At 41.3% G+C, this 15,367-nt stretch overlaps 1 protein-coding gene across 1 annotated transcript in view; it reads right to left on the bottom strand.

Annotated features, from left to right (window-relative positions):
* Nucleotides 1–15,367, bottom strand: part of DNAH5 (dynein axonemal heavy chain 5) — a 159,857-nt gene that overhangs the window by 54,848 nt on the left and 89,642 nt on the right. The window contains exons 44-52 of the mRNA XM_083449239.1: nucleotides 15,147–15,323; nucleotides 13,123–13,327; nucleotides 11,878–12,020; nucleotides 10,052–10,186; nucleotides 8,102–8,224; nucleotides 7,276–7,489; nucleotides 6,702–6,925; nucleotides 4,785–4,983; nucleotides 332–504 (exon numbers count right to left, since the gene is read on the bottom strand). Coding sequence (XP_083305365.1) covers nucleotides 332–504; nucleotides 4,785–4,983; nucleotides 6,702–6,925; nucleotides 7,276–7,489; nucleotides 8,102–8,224; nucleotides 10,052–10,186; nucleotides 11,878–12,020; nucleotides 13,123–13,327; nucleotides 15,147–15,323 — 1,593 coding nt within the window. The remainder of the gene's footprint in view (nucleotides 1–331; nucleotides 505–4,784; nucleotides 4,984–6,701; nucleotides 6,926–7,275; nucleotides 7,490–8,101; nucleotides 8,225–10,051; nucleotides 10,187–11,877; nucleotides 12,021–13,122; nucleotides 13,328–15,146; nucleotides 15,324–15,367) is intronic.

Raw genomic sequence — 15,367 nt, 5'->3', positions numbered from 1 at the left:
CAGCGGGAAGGTAAACGGCGTTTCTGTGCGCTGCTCTGGTTCGCCAGAAGTAGCTTAGTCATGGTGGCCACATGACCTGGAAACTGTACGTCAGCTCCCTTGGCCAATAAGGCGAGATGAGCGCCGCAACCCCAGAGTCGGTCACGACTGGACCTAATGGTCAGGGATCCCTTTACCCTTTAAGGGCTTAATCTAAAAGAGTCTATAACCTTTTTACTCTTTCTGTTTGAAGCAACTTCTGAGCTTGTAGATGTGAGACTAGCCTAGTTCGCTTAACATTTTCAGGATGAAGAATTTCTGAAGTGAAATGGATTGTCATGGCCATTGGTACCTTCACTAAATGAATCATCGCATCTTCAAAAAACACCAAGTCCATTCCTGTCCCACGGACACTCTCGTTGTATATTTGTAAGAACATGTTCAAACGTTCCTTCAGGTGCTCAAACGAGGCAATGGGTTCATAGATTTTAGGCATGTCAACTTCTGTTTCATCCGGCTCCTCTCCTGTGATCGAAAAATATATGTGACAAGTTCATATGAAGGGCAAGGGGTGATATTTTTTTAAAACGTACTGCTCTGCTCTTGGGTGTCCTAATTGTAATGTCTTCTCTCGCCCATGAGGAATTGAGAAAGAGACTACTAATCCAAACAGAACCACCTGTTTATAGATAGTGGTGGAAACAAAAGTAACAGTAATAGAAATAATAACAGTAGTGATTGTAAAGGCTGTTTCAATGAACATTTAAAGTGATTGATAAAGCAAATTAACTAGATTTGATTTGGGATGAAATGTCCAATTCAGGATCTTTAATTAAAGAGAGATGTAGGCCACAATCCTGTACCCACTTACCTGGGAGTAAACCACAATGAACTCAGTGGGACTTACTTTTGAGAAGGCATGTATACAGTTGCACTGTTAAATACTTAACTTTCTCATTGAAGTCAATAGGGGTGCAAAATACTTCAATTTGTCTGAATCATGGCTGTTATGCTTTACTGTATCGCAAAAACATGTGCACTTATTTCTGTGCTTGCAACAATTTATTCAACTCAAAAGGAACATGTGCTTTATGTCATTTCAGGAATAATAATAATAATAAACTTTGTATTTGTAATTAATTGCAATATTTGAATAGCTTAGTTCAACTTTTTATAGCTGCTGGTAAACATTTGTGTAAAACGCATTTTTCTCACTAAAATTGGCTCAAATAGTTTAGTTATTCTAATTACTTCTATAAACATTGATATAAACTCAGGGCATCATGCTTGTGATATTATTTATTATTAATTTATGCAACCATCCAACAGAATAATATGCATATAGATGTATTTCCCCCCTTTGGGGCAGGAATTAGGATTAGCTTTATACACTAAAATATGCAGAAAAGTGTACAGTAAAAGTTTAATTTAGACATGTGGTATTTAAAATCCCCCCAAGGAAAAATATTAGCACTTAAGCATTGGCTTTTATCTTTTAAAACAAAAAATTCTTTTGAAAAATGTCACAGTAAATGTTTAATTGTATGTAAATTCAGCTTGTTTTGTATCCGGATAAAGCTTAAAATGTGCTCTTTCAGATAGTTTTTTATTCATTCATTTCAAGAGATAATTGCATTTTATATACAAGCAAGTCAAAAAGCTAAAAAGATACTGGATGGGGTAGTTTTCTGACAGCGGAGACAATTACAGAGAGGCTTTTCATATGTGATAGAGTGCGTCTTCTCAAATATTTGGTAATAAAGACATGGTTTTCATTGCAAGTCAGAGACATGGTTTCTGTGACTTGATGCCCCCATGTGTTGTTTTGGCTAGCTAAGACACTGCCATTCCAGATTATTCTATCCCGTTTCAGATTGGCTATATGTGTGAAGGTGCTCCCAGTTCTTTTACAGAATAATAGTGCGTCCCAGCACACAGTTTTGGAATTTCTGAGACATGGGTGCTGGTAGATAAAAGGCAAGTTGGTCGAGTGAAGGAGTAAGCTACAGGCTACCTTGGTTACTGAAGCAGTGAGGGGAGGGCTAGGAAAAAGATTTTTATTATTAAAGGAGCCCAGGGCAGCAATAGATTGCTGTGAGCGACTTGCTGCAGGTGGAGGAGAATCAGTAGAGTCTTTAAGGAGAGAGCAACAGCGTCTGATCTAAAATAAAAATAAAAAATCGCTTTTGTGAAGTGTGAAGTTTTGCCATTCCTGCAAAATTTTAAACAAACGAGACTGAACCATTTTTGAAGATTTAAAAGTGAGCTATTGTTTTGCTGGTATTCAAGCCATTTTCCTGCACTTCACTTCCCCAAGGAAGACTCGGCTAATTCCCTTCCCACTTCATCTGCTCCTAATTCTTTCAGTGCCAACAACTTTGGCTGCTTCATGTAAGGAGCTACTGAGCACTTGAAGCAACGCTGAGCAACCTGGATGCTGCAAAAGGAGGAAGAAGGAAGCCTCTCTCCCCAAGCATAACATACAAATCCCATAGAGTACCGCTCTGCAAGAAACATTTCTCTACATGCTGTGCGTTGTTTGCATGCCAAAGCTCACTACTTTTAGCATAAACTCATGTATATGAAAGCAGGTGCTGCATTTTCCCATTAACAGTCAACGGAAGTAAAATCCCACAGTTAGTAGCTATTGAAACATGCAAATGCAGGGCTAAGCCTGCTGCTAATTGTACACAAGAAATTCATCTCAAAAGCTGAATCAAGGATTTCATGCCGTTATTTAAAACAGCTTCTAAAAATGTTGGTAGTCGTACCTTGGTTCTCAAATGCCTTGGTACTTATACGTTTTGGCTCCCAAAAGCTGAAAACCAGGAAGTAAGTGTTTTTGAACGTTTTTTGGATGCTGAACATCTGACACAGCTTCTACTTGAGGGCAGGAAGCTCCCGCAGCCAATCAGAAGCCGCACCTTGGTTTTCAAATGGATTCAGGAGTCGAACGGACTCCCGGAACAGATTAAGTTCGAGAAACAAGGTTCCACTGTAGTGTAAAATTATACAGAATTTCTGGTTTTATTCCTCCCCCATAGGAAAGGTCCTATAAAAATGCCATCCTATGAATACTTCACAGTTTATAAGGGGTTGTGTAGTTTTTCTTCTTCTTAAATGTTATTACTCATTGAGGCAAATTTTTGAAGCTGTTACCTTTCCCTATATAGAGAAAGCTCAGTTATGAAGTTTTTACATCTGCTGAACAGGATAGCAATCCTTAAAAACAGCTCTGCCCTTATCAGCCGTCAAGATGAAGGTTGTGTAAGCCCAAACATGCTATGTGCTTAAGTTGTTCCCTGTTTAAGCTACAGTTGTTTCAAAGCAAATAGTGATAGTGATAATTCAAGGCCACCGTCTCTGAACATATTAGACATGCTTAAGATGCACCGACTTCTATGAAACTAAACATGCACAGCTGGATACAGAACTCAAACCCTTAAAAAAAGAAATTCTAGACAAATATCTAAATTCCAGCTGACTCAGGCACCTGCAGCTTACCTTTTACAGATTTTTCCTTCTCCACACCTAGTTTGAAATAAAATATGTTTCTTTTGAGGAAAAAGAATGAAAATCACATCCTTTTTCCATAGAAAGCATTTTTTGTGAAGAACAATGAGGGGTGAATGAAATGTGTCAGTTTCAGGTTCTTTCAGTTTCTCATTCCCCGCCTCCCCCTCCCCCCAGTCTTGAGCTTAATTCACCACATTCAAAGTGATGGTGTAGACCTTTAAAGCCCTAAACAGCCTCGGCTCAGGATACCTGAAGGAGTGTCACCACCCCCACTGTTCAGCCCAAACGTTCTAGCTCCGAGGGCCTTCTGGTGGTTCCCTCACTGCAAGAAGTGAGGTTACAGGGAACCAGACAGAGGGCCTTCTCGGTAGTGGTGCCAGCCCTGTGGAACACCCTCCGATCGGATGTCAAATAGATAAGCAACTATTTGACTTTTAGAAGACATCTTAAGGCAGCCCTATTCAGGGAAGTTTTTAATTGCTGATGTTTTATTGTGTTTTAAATATTTTGTTGGAAGCTGCGCATTGTGGCTGGGACAACACAGTCAGATGAGTGGCACATAAATATAACAACCACAACCAATGTGGAAATAATTATTATTATTATTATTTCCACATTTTTTGTTGTTGTTGTTTCCACATTGGTCTTGAAGCCATCCTTTCTCCTAATGTGCACATTTTTGTATGTAATTTTGCCTGATGCTTATGATGATGGACTCATTCCTGTGTTGAATTGGAGATCTCCATTGCAACATTCAGAGGTATACATTTGACAGATGGCTGTGTCTTGTATTATTTGGGAAGACGTGAATTTGGCGGATTGTCATTAAAATTCAAACAACCAAAACTCTCTCCCATCCTTGTTAACAACTATATTGGATATAGGTCTAGCCTATGCATGCTTCTTTATACTCTGGTGCCTACACCTAAGTAGCAAAAGCTACTTTCTGTAGTGTGACAAGACAGACTAGTGTGTTGTTTGCACCAGCACATTAGTTGACTCCAGCAGCCCAGTGCTTCATTTTTGTGCTCACTCTGAGCTGGCAGTGCCAAGAATAGAGGGGTTTTTCCCCAATAAATGGGAAAACAACTAAAGCATCCTCAGAATCACAACACAGTGCCTAGTTATCAAGGCAATATTATACATTGTAAATATTGTGATTTTATTATTTCCCTGTTTGCTGCCAAGATACCATGTCTTTCCAAACTGGACATCTTGTAGACATCCCCTGTCTATGACCCCTTCATTTTCCTTATGTCAGACAGATGGTTTTCAGTTTAGATTTTTACCTGTAGCTTCAGGGGCATCTCTTAAGAAATCCACAAAGTATGCATCCGTGCCAGGATCCACCAGGGTCTTTTTATCACTGCCAAGTTCCCCTTCAACAAGTTTTGCCAGTGCCAGATCAAACCAAGTAACATCCTCGGGAGTTGTGAAACGGTCAGCAATAACACGCTTACATTCATGCTTCCACAGTTTTATGAGCACCTGTCCAGAGATAAAAAAGGAGAAAAGAAAAACTGAATGTTCCTTTTTGCTTCCGATTAGGGTTTCTTTTTCCTCAGCATCCAGAACTCTCTTTAAAAAACAATCTCTCTCTCTCTCTCTCTCTCTCTCTCTCTCTCACACACACACACACACGAATATGGTCTACTAAAACATGCAGATCATTACAATAAAAACATCACAAAGTGGTAACAACTGAGTAAGACCTGATTTGCAGGTGCATAATGTTCACCTAAGGGCATCCCCCCACGATCAACCCATGTTAATTTGCTAATTGGCCATCAAGGGTTTAACGCAACAGTGATCCGTTCCTTGGTGAATGGACTTACATAGAAAAACTTTTCTTAGCACCTGTGCTTAAGAAAAAAGGAATTTGAGCAGACTTTCTCGCCTTTCATCATAAGCTCCCAGGGTAGGTTACAGCCGTGGGAAGATACAATAGTGTATTACAATCAGTCAAAACAGTTTTCACTTGGAGAAATACGGTGTGTCAATAAAACACATAGGAAGTGTCAAAGGCCAGGGATAGGATGCCATCTTTAAATAGGATCAGAAAAGGGAAATTCACACACACACACACACACACACACACACACACACACAAAACAACCTTATTTGTCTTCTTTACTTCATATTTTAAGCTGCTTCTTTAACTAATCTAATGTTTTGGGTACCAACACTGCTTGATGGTTGTCTTCTTCTTCCCAAGTACGTGACTGCAGTTTAATTGGTGATGTAGGAAAGACTTGGGGGCAGGAAACATTGCCCTTACTGAACATGGGTTGGGAAGGGGGGAGCATGGCCACCAGGCTACTGGTTATTCCAATGCCTAACCTACCCACCAATACCACGAAAGTTGTGATGATTGCTACGAGGTAGGCGAAAAAACCAAAAAGCCTAATGCCAAATGGAAAAATTCCTACCAGGCCCCCCGGACAACCAGGGTGACCAACCTAAGGTCCATAGCAAGGCCAAGGGAAAAAAACTAAGACCCTGAGCTCAAAGGGAGTGGAGGGTGGGTGACTCGCGACGAGACGACGGAGAGTGAGGCCAAGGAGGGGCTGGCGCCGCAGCATTTAGGCTGCTGTACACGCCCCCTCGGAGGCACCTGGTTGGGTGCCTGCCGATGGGCGTGGGCGCCAGCCAGGTGAGTGGAAGGAAAACATTCCTTCCAGCTGCAGCCCTGGCCTTCCAAAAATCATGGAAACCATAATCAGTTCTACCGCAGGGGGAAAAACCAAACTTCCAAGAGTAAACCTTTGGAACTCAGCAGAGTCTTCTTCCTTTTACAGTGGTACCTCTGGTTACATACTTAATTTGTTCCGGAGGTCCATTCTTAACCTGAAACTGTTCTAAACCTGAGGTACCATTTTAGCTAATCTGGCCTCCCGCTGCTGCTGGCGCACGATTCCTGTTCTCATCCTGAGGTAAAGTTCTTAACCCGAGGTACTATTTCTGGGTTAGCGGAGTCTGTAACCTGAAGCATATGTAACCTGAAGTGTATGTAACCCGAGGTACCACTGTATTTTATCATTTGTGAATGTAAACCAGTGTTCAGTTTACTGAACAGGGCTGCTTATCTGGTTCCTACTGTACTGTGTTTCCCATCAAAGTATCCCCAAAGTGCTAAAACCTGAAGCATCTCAAATAAATCATGGTGCCAATCCGCAATATGTGAAGGCACCACATGCACTACTTACATTTGATTCATTGATTACTTCTGAGGTGGTATTCAGCATCCCTTGCCAAATCCTGGAAAGGTCTCGGAGATTGAACACATAATGAAATTTGGCAGGGGTCGGCAGCATCTTGATCTTAGTCATTTGCCACAGCTTGCGGGTCAGGGGCACCAGCTTGGAGACTGTAGCTCTCACTTCCTCCATAAAGCCTCTCTGGCTACAGTAATGTCCTACTCCAATCACACCTGGAGAAGCCAAACATGATAGTTTGGAGAGAGAGAGAAACCATGCATCTCAGAGCCCCATGCCACCATCAACTCAGGCAATTCAGGCAACAGCACAGCAAAACTAGAGAGTGGATGTGTTGCACACAAAAAACCTGCAAAGCAAATGCCTCCAGGAGACTCAAGGCCACACCTGCTACAGGTAAATACAAAGCCTAAGGAAGAAATAATATTCTGGGGTTTCCTGCTCATATAAACTAGGGTAGCAAATTCTCAAGGTTGGCAGTCTCTTAAACTCTTCATCAAGTGTAAAGAAAACTTAAGTAGTATAAAAAGTATGAACAACAGAGTTTAAAAGCTCTCCACATTACCAAAGATCTTGTCGATGGATGAATTAGAAGGCAGAGTGCAATTAAAAACAGAGAATTGCCTCTTCAATCTCTGAGGGATATCATTGCGTCCGCCACCCGGATGAATCATGGCAGCCAAGAACTGGATGTCCACAATGTTGGTGAACTCTCCAGGCTTCTCCAGGTTATAGAAACCATTGTGCTCCATCAGTTGCCTAACTATCTCATTGGTGACCTGTGGAGAAAATGGGAGGTGTTTTATAACGTTTTGTGCTTTGTTTTTGCTCTTAGGTTGGGCTCCTTTGGGAGGAAGGGTGAGATATAAATTCAGGCAAACAATCAGTCAAAACTTGGCATTAAACAAACAAACAGGCTGCAGTCCTGTTCCCACTGACCCTTTGAATTCAATAGGACTTATTTCTGAGTGAACATGATTAGGGTTACACTGTAAGTGAACTTTTATGTTTTTCAGATTTGCAGAGCTCCTTTAATAAATTGACTCATCTCATATATTTTTATTCCTATATTGTATCATGCAGTACTATGGTGTATTTACATAAAAATGATATCATAGCATGAGCATATTTGATTGTGTCAGAACACTATTATCCCTTCCCCTTTAGGTCTTTGTAGGATAACTAAAACTAACCTAGGATTTTTGCCGTTCCAAATAACATCAGGCAATGTTCTCTGTCAACTTAAGAGGAATTGCTTTGAAGCAACACTGGAACATTTTCCATTATAAATTAAAAAATCTTGGTAAAATATGCTCATCTTCATACAGACTACTGATTCAGATCAATACATTGAATTGTGTAAAAGAAATATCCTAGTCATTTAAGCTGACCTGGTCTCCCCATTCGTTGATTACAGGCATATTCACATCATCAATGAAGACTGTCATTTTCTTTCCTGCCGGAGGGCCATAAGTTGTACCCATGCGTTTGTCCACATAACTTTCAATTGTGCGCTGGAAGAAGAACATCCATGTTTGCAAAAATCTAAGCATCTCCCCAAGCCTTTAAAATGACAGGCATGTGTTTTACATGCTATTGCTTAGGACAAAGACTATGAAGGAACGTGAAGGCAAATGCAGATAGCACACACAACAACACATTGCGGTTTTCCAATAGCTGTGCTTTATTTGAGTATCGTATACCATGCAAAATCCTAAATGAGAAGTTTCTTCTATATACATCATGATTAGAACTCTCATAGTCCGTTCAATTATTAAAAGATATTCCTATTAAAAGCAAACCTATACACCAATTACATGAGAGGTGGGGGAGAAATGCTACTGCTATACTAGTGGAAAATCTACCTTCTCCCACTGCTGCTAAAGCCAAAGGGGCCCATGCAATGGTACATCATGGGTGGGGAAGTGACCATGGTCTGGGTGAGAACTGGATATGATGTAAGTGTGCTCCTCCCTATGCCAACCCTATCTCGCCATGACTCTGCTCCATTTTGGTCATCCTGCTGGTGTATCTCCTCAACTGGTATAACTCAAATACAGTGGTACCTCAGGTTGCAAACACCTCGGGTTACAAATACTTCGGGTTGCGGCGGCAGCGGAAGGACCCATTAGCTAAAGTGGTACCTCAGTTTAAGAACGGTTTCAGGTTAAGAATGGACCTCCGGAATGAATTGAGTTCGTAACCAGAGGTACCACTGTACAGGTCTACAAACAGTCCTGTTAATGAACGCTTTGGACAGTGAACTCTGCAAAACCAAAAGTAGGTGTTCTGGTTAGCGAACTTTGCCCTGGAAGATGAACGGAAGACGAACCCCGGCGGCAGGAGACCTCATTAGGGAAAGCACGCGCCTCAGTTTAAGAATGCTTTGGTGTAAGAACGGACCTCCAGAACGGATTAAGTTTGTAAACTGAGGTACCACTGTATAGAATTGCACCTGAAGACTGCAATCCTTTACACACCTTACCGGGACTAAAGCCCATTTAACTCAGGGCTTATCCACACTTGATTATTTTCCTCCCGGTTTCAGTGTTATGGTTCCTGCAACACTTTTATGGCTTGTATCCTATTTAAAAAGGTAAAGGTAAAGGTACATGACCCCTGACAGTTAAGTCCAGTTGTGAAAGACTCTGGGGTTGCGGCGCTCTGAGGGAGCCGACGTTTGTCTGCAGACAGTTTTTCCGGGTCATGTGGCCAGCATGATTAAGCTGCTTCTGGTAAAACCAGAGCAGCACACGGAAACACCGTTTACCTTCCCACCGGGGCAGTACCTATTTATCTACTTGCACTTTGACATGCTTTCGAACTGCTATGTTGCCAGGCGCTGGGACAGAGCAATGCAGGGATTTGAACCACCTACCTTCCGATCGGCAAGCCCAAGGGTCAGTGGTTTACACCACAGTGCCACCCGTGTCCCTTTGTATCCTATTTATTCTCCCCCCCAAAAAAAGTTAAGCAAAACTTAAGGAGATTTAAATTTGGCTGATCTGCATTTCATAGAAAAGTTGGCAAAGCAGAAATAGTGCTGGAACTGTCCTGGAATATGGAAACAACCAGGAGATCTGGAAGAGATTTAGGAATTAGGAATTGGATGCACTTATGCATCTTTAAATGGTATGAATAAGGAAGAGATGGCATCCCAAGAGAGGGGCCATTTGGCCACCAAAGACACAGGAACCAGATTAGCAGGCTATGGGAAAGATGGACCTTTGACATTTAATTTAAAAAAAAATTGAATAATCTCATTCTGGTATACAGTCAGTGAAGTGAACCAAAAGGCTCACTTCACTTTCAGTTTAGAGAAAGATAATTCTAAGGAGTACCTGAAACATTAAAGGAGTTGTTGCCGATGAAAAGTTCAGACTCTTGGCCATGTGGCTTTCAGGATTATATTTTGACATGTAGCCTTTGATGATGACAGTCTTAGCGGTCCCTTGTTCACCAATTAGTAGCACTGCCTGGAGATGAGGAGAGAATCCAAATGAGTTGGGGAATACTTGAACTGAGGGCATTGGCAGAGGCTCAGTTCTCAAAATTATTCTTTTCAAGTAATATAGAAGAGGAAGAAGATTCCAAAAAATTACATCATCACTTGCAACATTAGTAATTTATTTTGGCAGCACCCATCCCTGACCAAAATGGAGTTAGCTGTACCAGCAAAATCTATATTGTAATGCACAAAGGGATTTTGTGATGAAGCCTCTGGCACTGATCAGCTGAGCTACTCTAATGCCAAGAAGGAGTGGTAGACCAAGAAGGTTCACTGGCTCCTATTGATAGAGCACCTCTGGTCCTAGAGAAGAAAAGAGCAGGTAATATGGCCTATGCAAAATGGTAGAGAAATAGGCGTCAAGGAGGAATGAAGATGTAGGCCTGAGAATACCATTGTATGGGAGGTGTGGACTGGAAAGGAGGGGCAGGAGAAAGAATAGTCCCAAAAAAATAATGAGGTGGAGAATGTGGCCATGGTAGAAAGAAGAAGAGGAAGAAAGAGTGAAAAAGAAAATAGGTAAGTAAATTAGAGGATGTATACATAATGGCATCTACCCACATTCTTCCCTTCCTCCCTCTGTCATTTCCCCATGGTTTATTTGAGATCTACAAGCTCCTTGAAAGCAGGGACCTATCTATGTTTTCTGTGTAACTCCGAAAGGTGTTGTGCACACACTATAAATAATAATCGTGATTTGAAACCGCCATACTTACCTTTAGTGCTACTTATAAAACCCATACTATACCATTTGCACAACTAAACATCTGCTATATTTGGTCACATGGGTTAATCAACTCTAGAACAGCTAACCTGACATGAGCAGAAGGGGGGCAAATCAAGATCTTTTGTTGTTGTTGTTTAGTCATTTAGTCATGTCTGACTCTTCGTGACTCCATGGACCAGAGCACGCCAGGCACTCCTGTCTTCCACTGCCGCCCGCATTTTGGTCAAACTCATGCTGCTGGCTTCGAGAACACTGTCCAACCATCTCATCCTCTGTCGTCCTCTTCTCCTTGTGCCCTCCATCTTTCCCAACATCAGGGTCTTTTCCAGGGAGTCTTCTCTTCTCATGAGGTGGCCAAAGTATTGGAGCCTCAGTTTTACGATCTGTCCTTCCAGTGAGCACTCAGGGCTGATTTCCTTCAGAATGGATAGGTTTGATCTTCTTGCAGTCCATGGGACTCTCAAGAGTCTCCTCCAGCACCATAATTCAAAAGCATCAATTCTTCGGCGATCAGCCTTCTTTATGGTCCAGCTCTCACTTTCATACATCACTACTGGGAAAACCATGGCTTTAACTATATGGACCTTTGTTGGCAAGGTGATGTCTCTGCTTTTTAAGATGCTGTCTAGATCTTTTGTAGGCACAATGAAATAGCTAGTGCTGGATATGGATGCAAAAGACCCACATTCAAATCCTTATTGAGCCATAGAGCTGTGGCTGTGAACATGTCACTATTCTTCAGCCTAGCCCGACTCATAAACCTACCCCGAGGAAATAACCATTGTAAATGACTTTGAACAATTGGAGGAGTTCAATAAAACTGCATGCAGCAATGTCAGTTGTGTTTACAAAATAAAAATCCCCAGCCCTCTTGATCATCCCTCCACCAGGTGGCATTACTGAAATCCCTGTGTGAAACATCAGAGAATTACCTTGCCTTGCTTTGCAATAGTATGCATAAGGAAGTCCGTTCTCACATTGTCAACATTTGGCACCAAGATGGAGCCATACTCTGGCGTGCTGTTGCTGGGATATACATACTCATCAATGCAAGTATTCCAGTGCATCCATTTGCCTAGTCCAAAGGAAAAGCAGTGAATTCCCCTTGAAACATGCTTTGTATTTAAACATATGTGTATGTATTAGCCCATAAGAAGGTAGTCAAGGAGAACTAGTCTGAGAGACAATTTTGGCAGCTTTCCAGATCTGAAATCTACAAAAGCAGGGATGCAACTGAAACCTCTAATCCACATTACGTCCAGTTTAAAACAGAACTAAGTCATGAAGCCATTAGGTGTGGTGGATATTCATGACCCATTAAGTGTGGTGGACGTTCATGACCCATGAGAGTAAAAGGCATGGTACAACTTGGCAAAAGCATATGACTGGCCCATTTCTTATGTAACACTAAACATAGATTTGCATTATGAAGGCAAAACACACAGAATATCAGATTCAGGTAGGTAGCCGTGTTGGTCTAACGCAGTAGAAATATATATATATTAAAAAATTGTCCAGTAGCACCTTAAAGACCCCTAAGTTTATTCTTGGTATGAGCTTTCGTGTGCATGCACACTTCTTCAGATACACCACTTGTGTATCTGAAGAAGTACGCATATATATACACACAGAGAGAATATTAGTCTTGCATAATTCCCCCTCCACTTTCCTAGAGAGCAGCCACAAGGATTTCCGAAATTTCCACCTCCATTTTAGATTAACTTCAGTTTAGCATGTCATCTGAGTCAGTGATTAATCTTAACTATGGTTTGTTGAAACAAGACAGCTTGATGAACTATGGTTTGGCCTGTATCTACTAACTATATTCAAAATCAGTAGCAGTTTTCTGGGTTCGGACAGCACAGCAAGATGAACATGGGGAGGGAACAAGGTGGATGTGTTCATCCTTATAAAGCTAAATTATGGATTAACGTTACTTCCACAGCAACCCACTGCCTTCTTGTCCCAGCAAAGTGTCTTAGAATTGACAGGGTGAAGACTGGAGAAGTATAAACAACAGGTTTTTCAAATCTGAATGATCTTCAGCTGGAGGTCTCTGATCACTGGATGTTACATCCAGCAAAATTCATAACCCAAAAGCTTCATAACTTATTCATACTAAACCTTTTGAAGCTAATAATGAGGCCCACATAGTAACTTCTCAGGAGTTCACTAACCGTCATTGGTAACATAGTAGTCAAACATAGTGTCTTCACTTCCTTCCGGGATGTTGGGGAGGTCAAGTTTTATAGTTTCGTGATTCCGAAGCCAGTGCTCCATTTTGCAACGGTCTTCCAGTTCCAGCAGTGCCCCAACGCTCCACATTAAGGAGAAGATATACAATCTTTCCAGGTACTCTGCTGTTATTTCCCCACCCTGTTCCTAAACAGCAAAGCACCATTGCCTTTAGTGACTAAATGGTAAAATTATTGTGCACCTACTATGAAAGCTTAGCTAATGAAAAAAAAATATTATTATTTTATTTATGATTTTCAATTTTATACTTTCCAATAATTTTACAATCAATTTAATATTTCAAAACTTGTCTTCCTTCCCCCTCTTTCTGCGGTTCCTTCAATTTATTTTTAATATTTTCCGCATATCCGAATTAACTTAATTTGCTCATTTATTCATCTACTTTAAATATATACTATTATAGAACTACAGGTTATTACAATAATCCTTAGCTTAGCTGATGAAATTGTGGGAACCAGCTGCAAAGGTTAGCTTAACAGAGTGTTTACCTATAAGAGATAGAGAGGGGGAGAAGGATAGAAGATTTTATCAAAAACTGGAGACCCTTTTTAAAGTTTATGGGGGAAAGATATGAACCAACCATTAATAGATGCAATATGAATTAGAAAATGATTGTTAGTGGCATTCACATGACAGCATTATACTTTATGTCATAGACTTGGGAACTTCCCTCAGGAGTGTTGACAATACCTTATTTGGGTACAGCCAGAGGACACAGATAGACCACTGTCCTCTGACTCAAAGGATGAGTCCCCTGCAGTCCTTCTATCTCTTTAGACCCATAGGTCAAATAAGGAGAGGGCCCTTTCACAACCCAGCCACCTCCTCCACGGAAGAGGAGCTCATCACACTCCCGGTCTTGTCAGTCTACTTAAGGTTTCAGTTGGCTGCCTAGCTCCCTGCAGAGACAACAACTTATCCAGCTACTTTCAGCCAGGAGAGCACTGTTGGAGCTGTCCAAGGTCCTGTTTTTGCCTGCCTTTGTATATAATCAGACTTTGGTCGGCCTCCCTTGTGACTCAACTATATTGTGTTTCAAAAACCCATTGATGCATGAGTAGGAAAAGATGGTTGCGCATTTCTTGATAATAACATGTTAGCGCAAGGTGGATTGCATATTTGGAATGTTGGGGCATGTATTTCCTCGATATTATATATAGAATCAGAAGTTTGTATATGAATTGACACAGACCCTTCAGTGTTGCATTTATTCCAGCAGAAGTTGATTTATACTTATAGTTCAAGTTCAAGTACTTTATTACGGTCACAGACCAGCATATATACTAATATAAAAGCTTGCCAGCAGGTGTACTTCTTTGCTGTTATTTAAGGAAGGAGAATTTTGTATTGTACAAAGCACTTGAAAAGGCATCATGTATTCTTATTGAGGGATTAATAATATTTAATGTGTGCTATGCAACTATGCCCAATATAATGTATTCATTTAGAATACAGTGGTGCCCCACAAGACGAATGCCTCGCAAGACGAAAAACCCGCTAGACGAAAGGGTTTTCGGTTTTGGAGGTGCTTCGCAGAACGAATTTCCTATGGGCTTGCTTCGCAAGACAAAAATGTCTTGCGAGTTCCTGCGATTTTTTTTCGCTCCCCACCCCCTTTTTCTAAGGCACTAAGCTGCTAATAGCCTTTTAGCAGCTAATCCGCTAATCCCTTAAGCCTTTAATAGCCGCTAATAGCCGCTAAACCGCTAATAGTGCTAATCCGCTAATGGGGTTGCTTTGCAAGACGAAAAAACCGCTAGACGAAGAGACTCACGGAACGGATTCTTTTCGTCTTGCGAGGCACCACTGTATTGGTATTCAAATGAAGGGCGCTAAAGTATTTGCTCATTTGACTTTGCACACCCAGATACAGACAAAACCTCAACCATGCTTATAACAAGGGTCTTTTCCAAAAATTGTTTTCCAAAAGCCTGGAACGGCTTACCTTGTAAGGGATCAAGCCCTGCAGCATATTAATGCTCTGCATTATCACAAAGGCTTCCAGCATCTCTATCTTGTATTCTAAGGACTGGATGCTATACCGGTAGAGGTCTGGGAAAGACGTTGTGTACAGATGACGCAAAACGTCAGCTTCCTGTGTAGAGCGTTTTTTCAGGAAGCCCTGTGCAACCCAGAAAGAAGAGCCAAGTGACTTTCAAAAATATG

The sequence above is a fragment of the Podarcis tiliguerta genome, assembly GCF_965153285.1.
Source record: "Podarcis tiliguerta genome assembly, chromosome: 7".
Lineage (NCBI taxonomy): Eukaryota > Metazoa > Chordata > Lepidosauria > Squamata > Lacertidae > Podarcis > Podarcis tiliguerta.
This window is presented reverse-complemented; position numbering and strand designations above follow the sequence as displayed.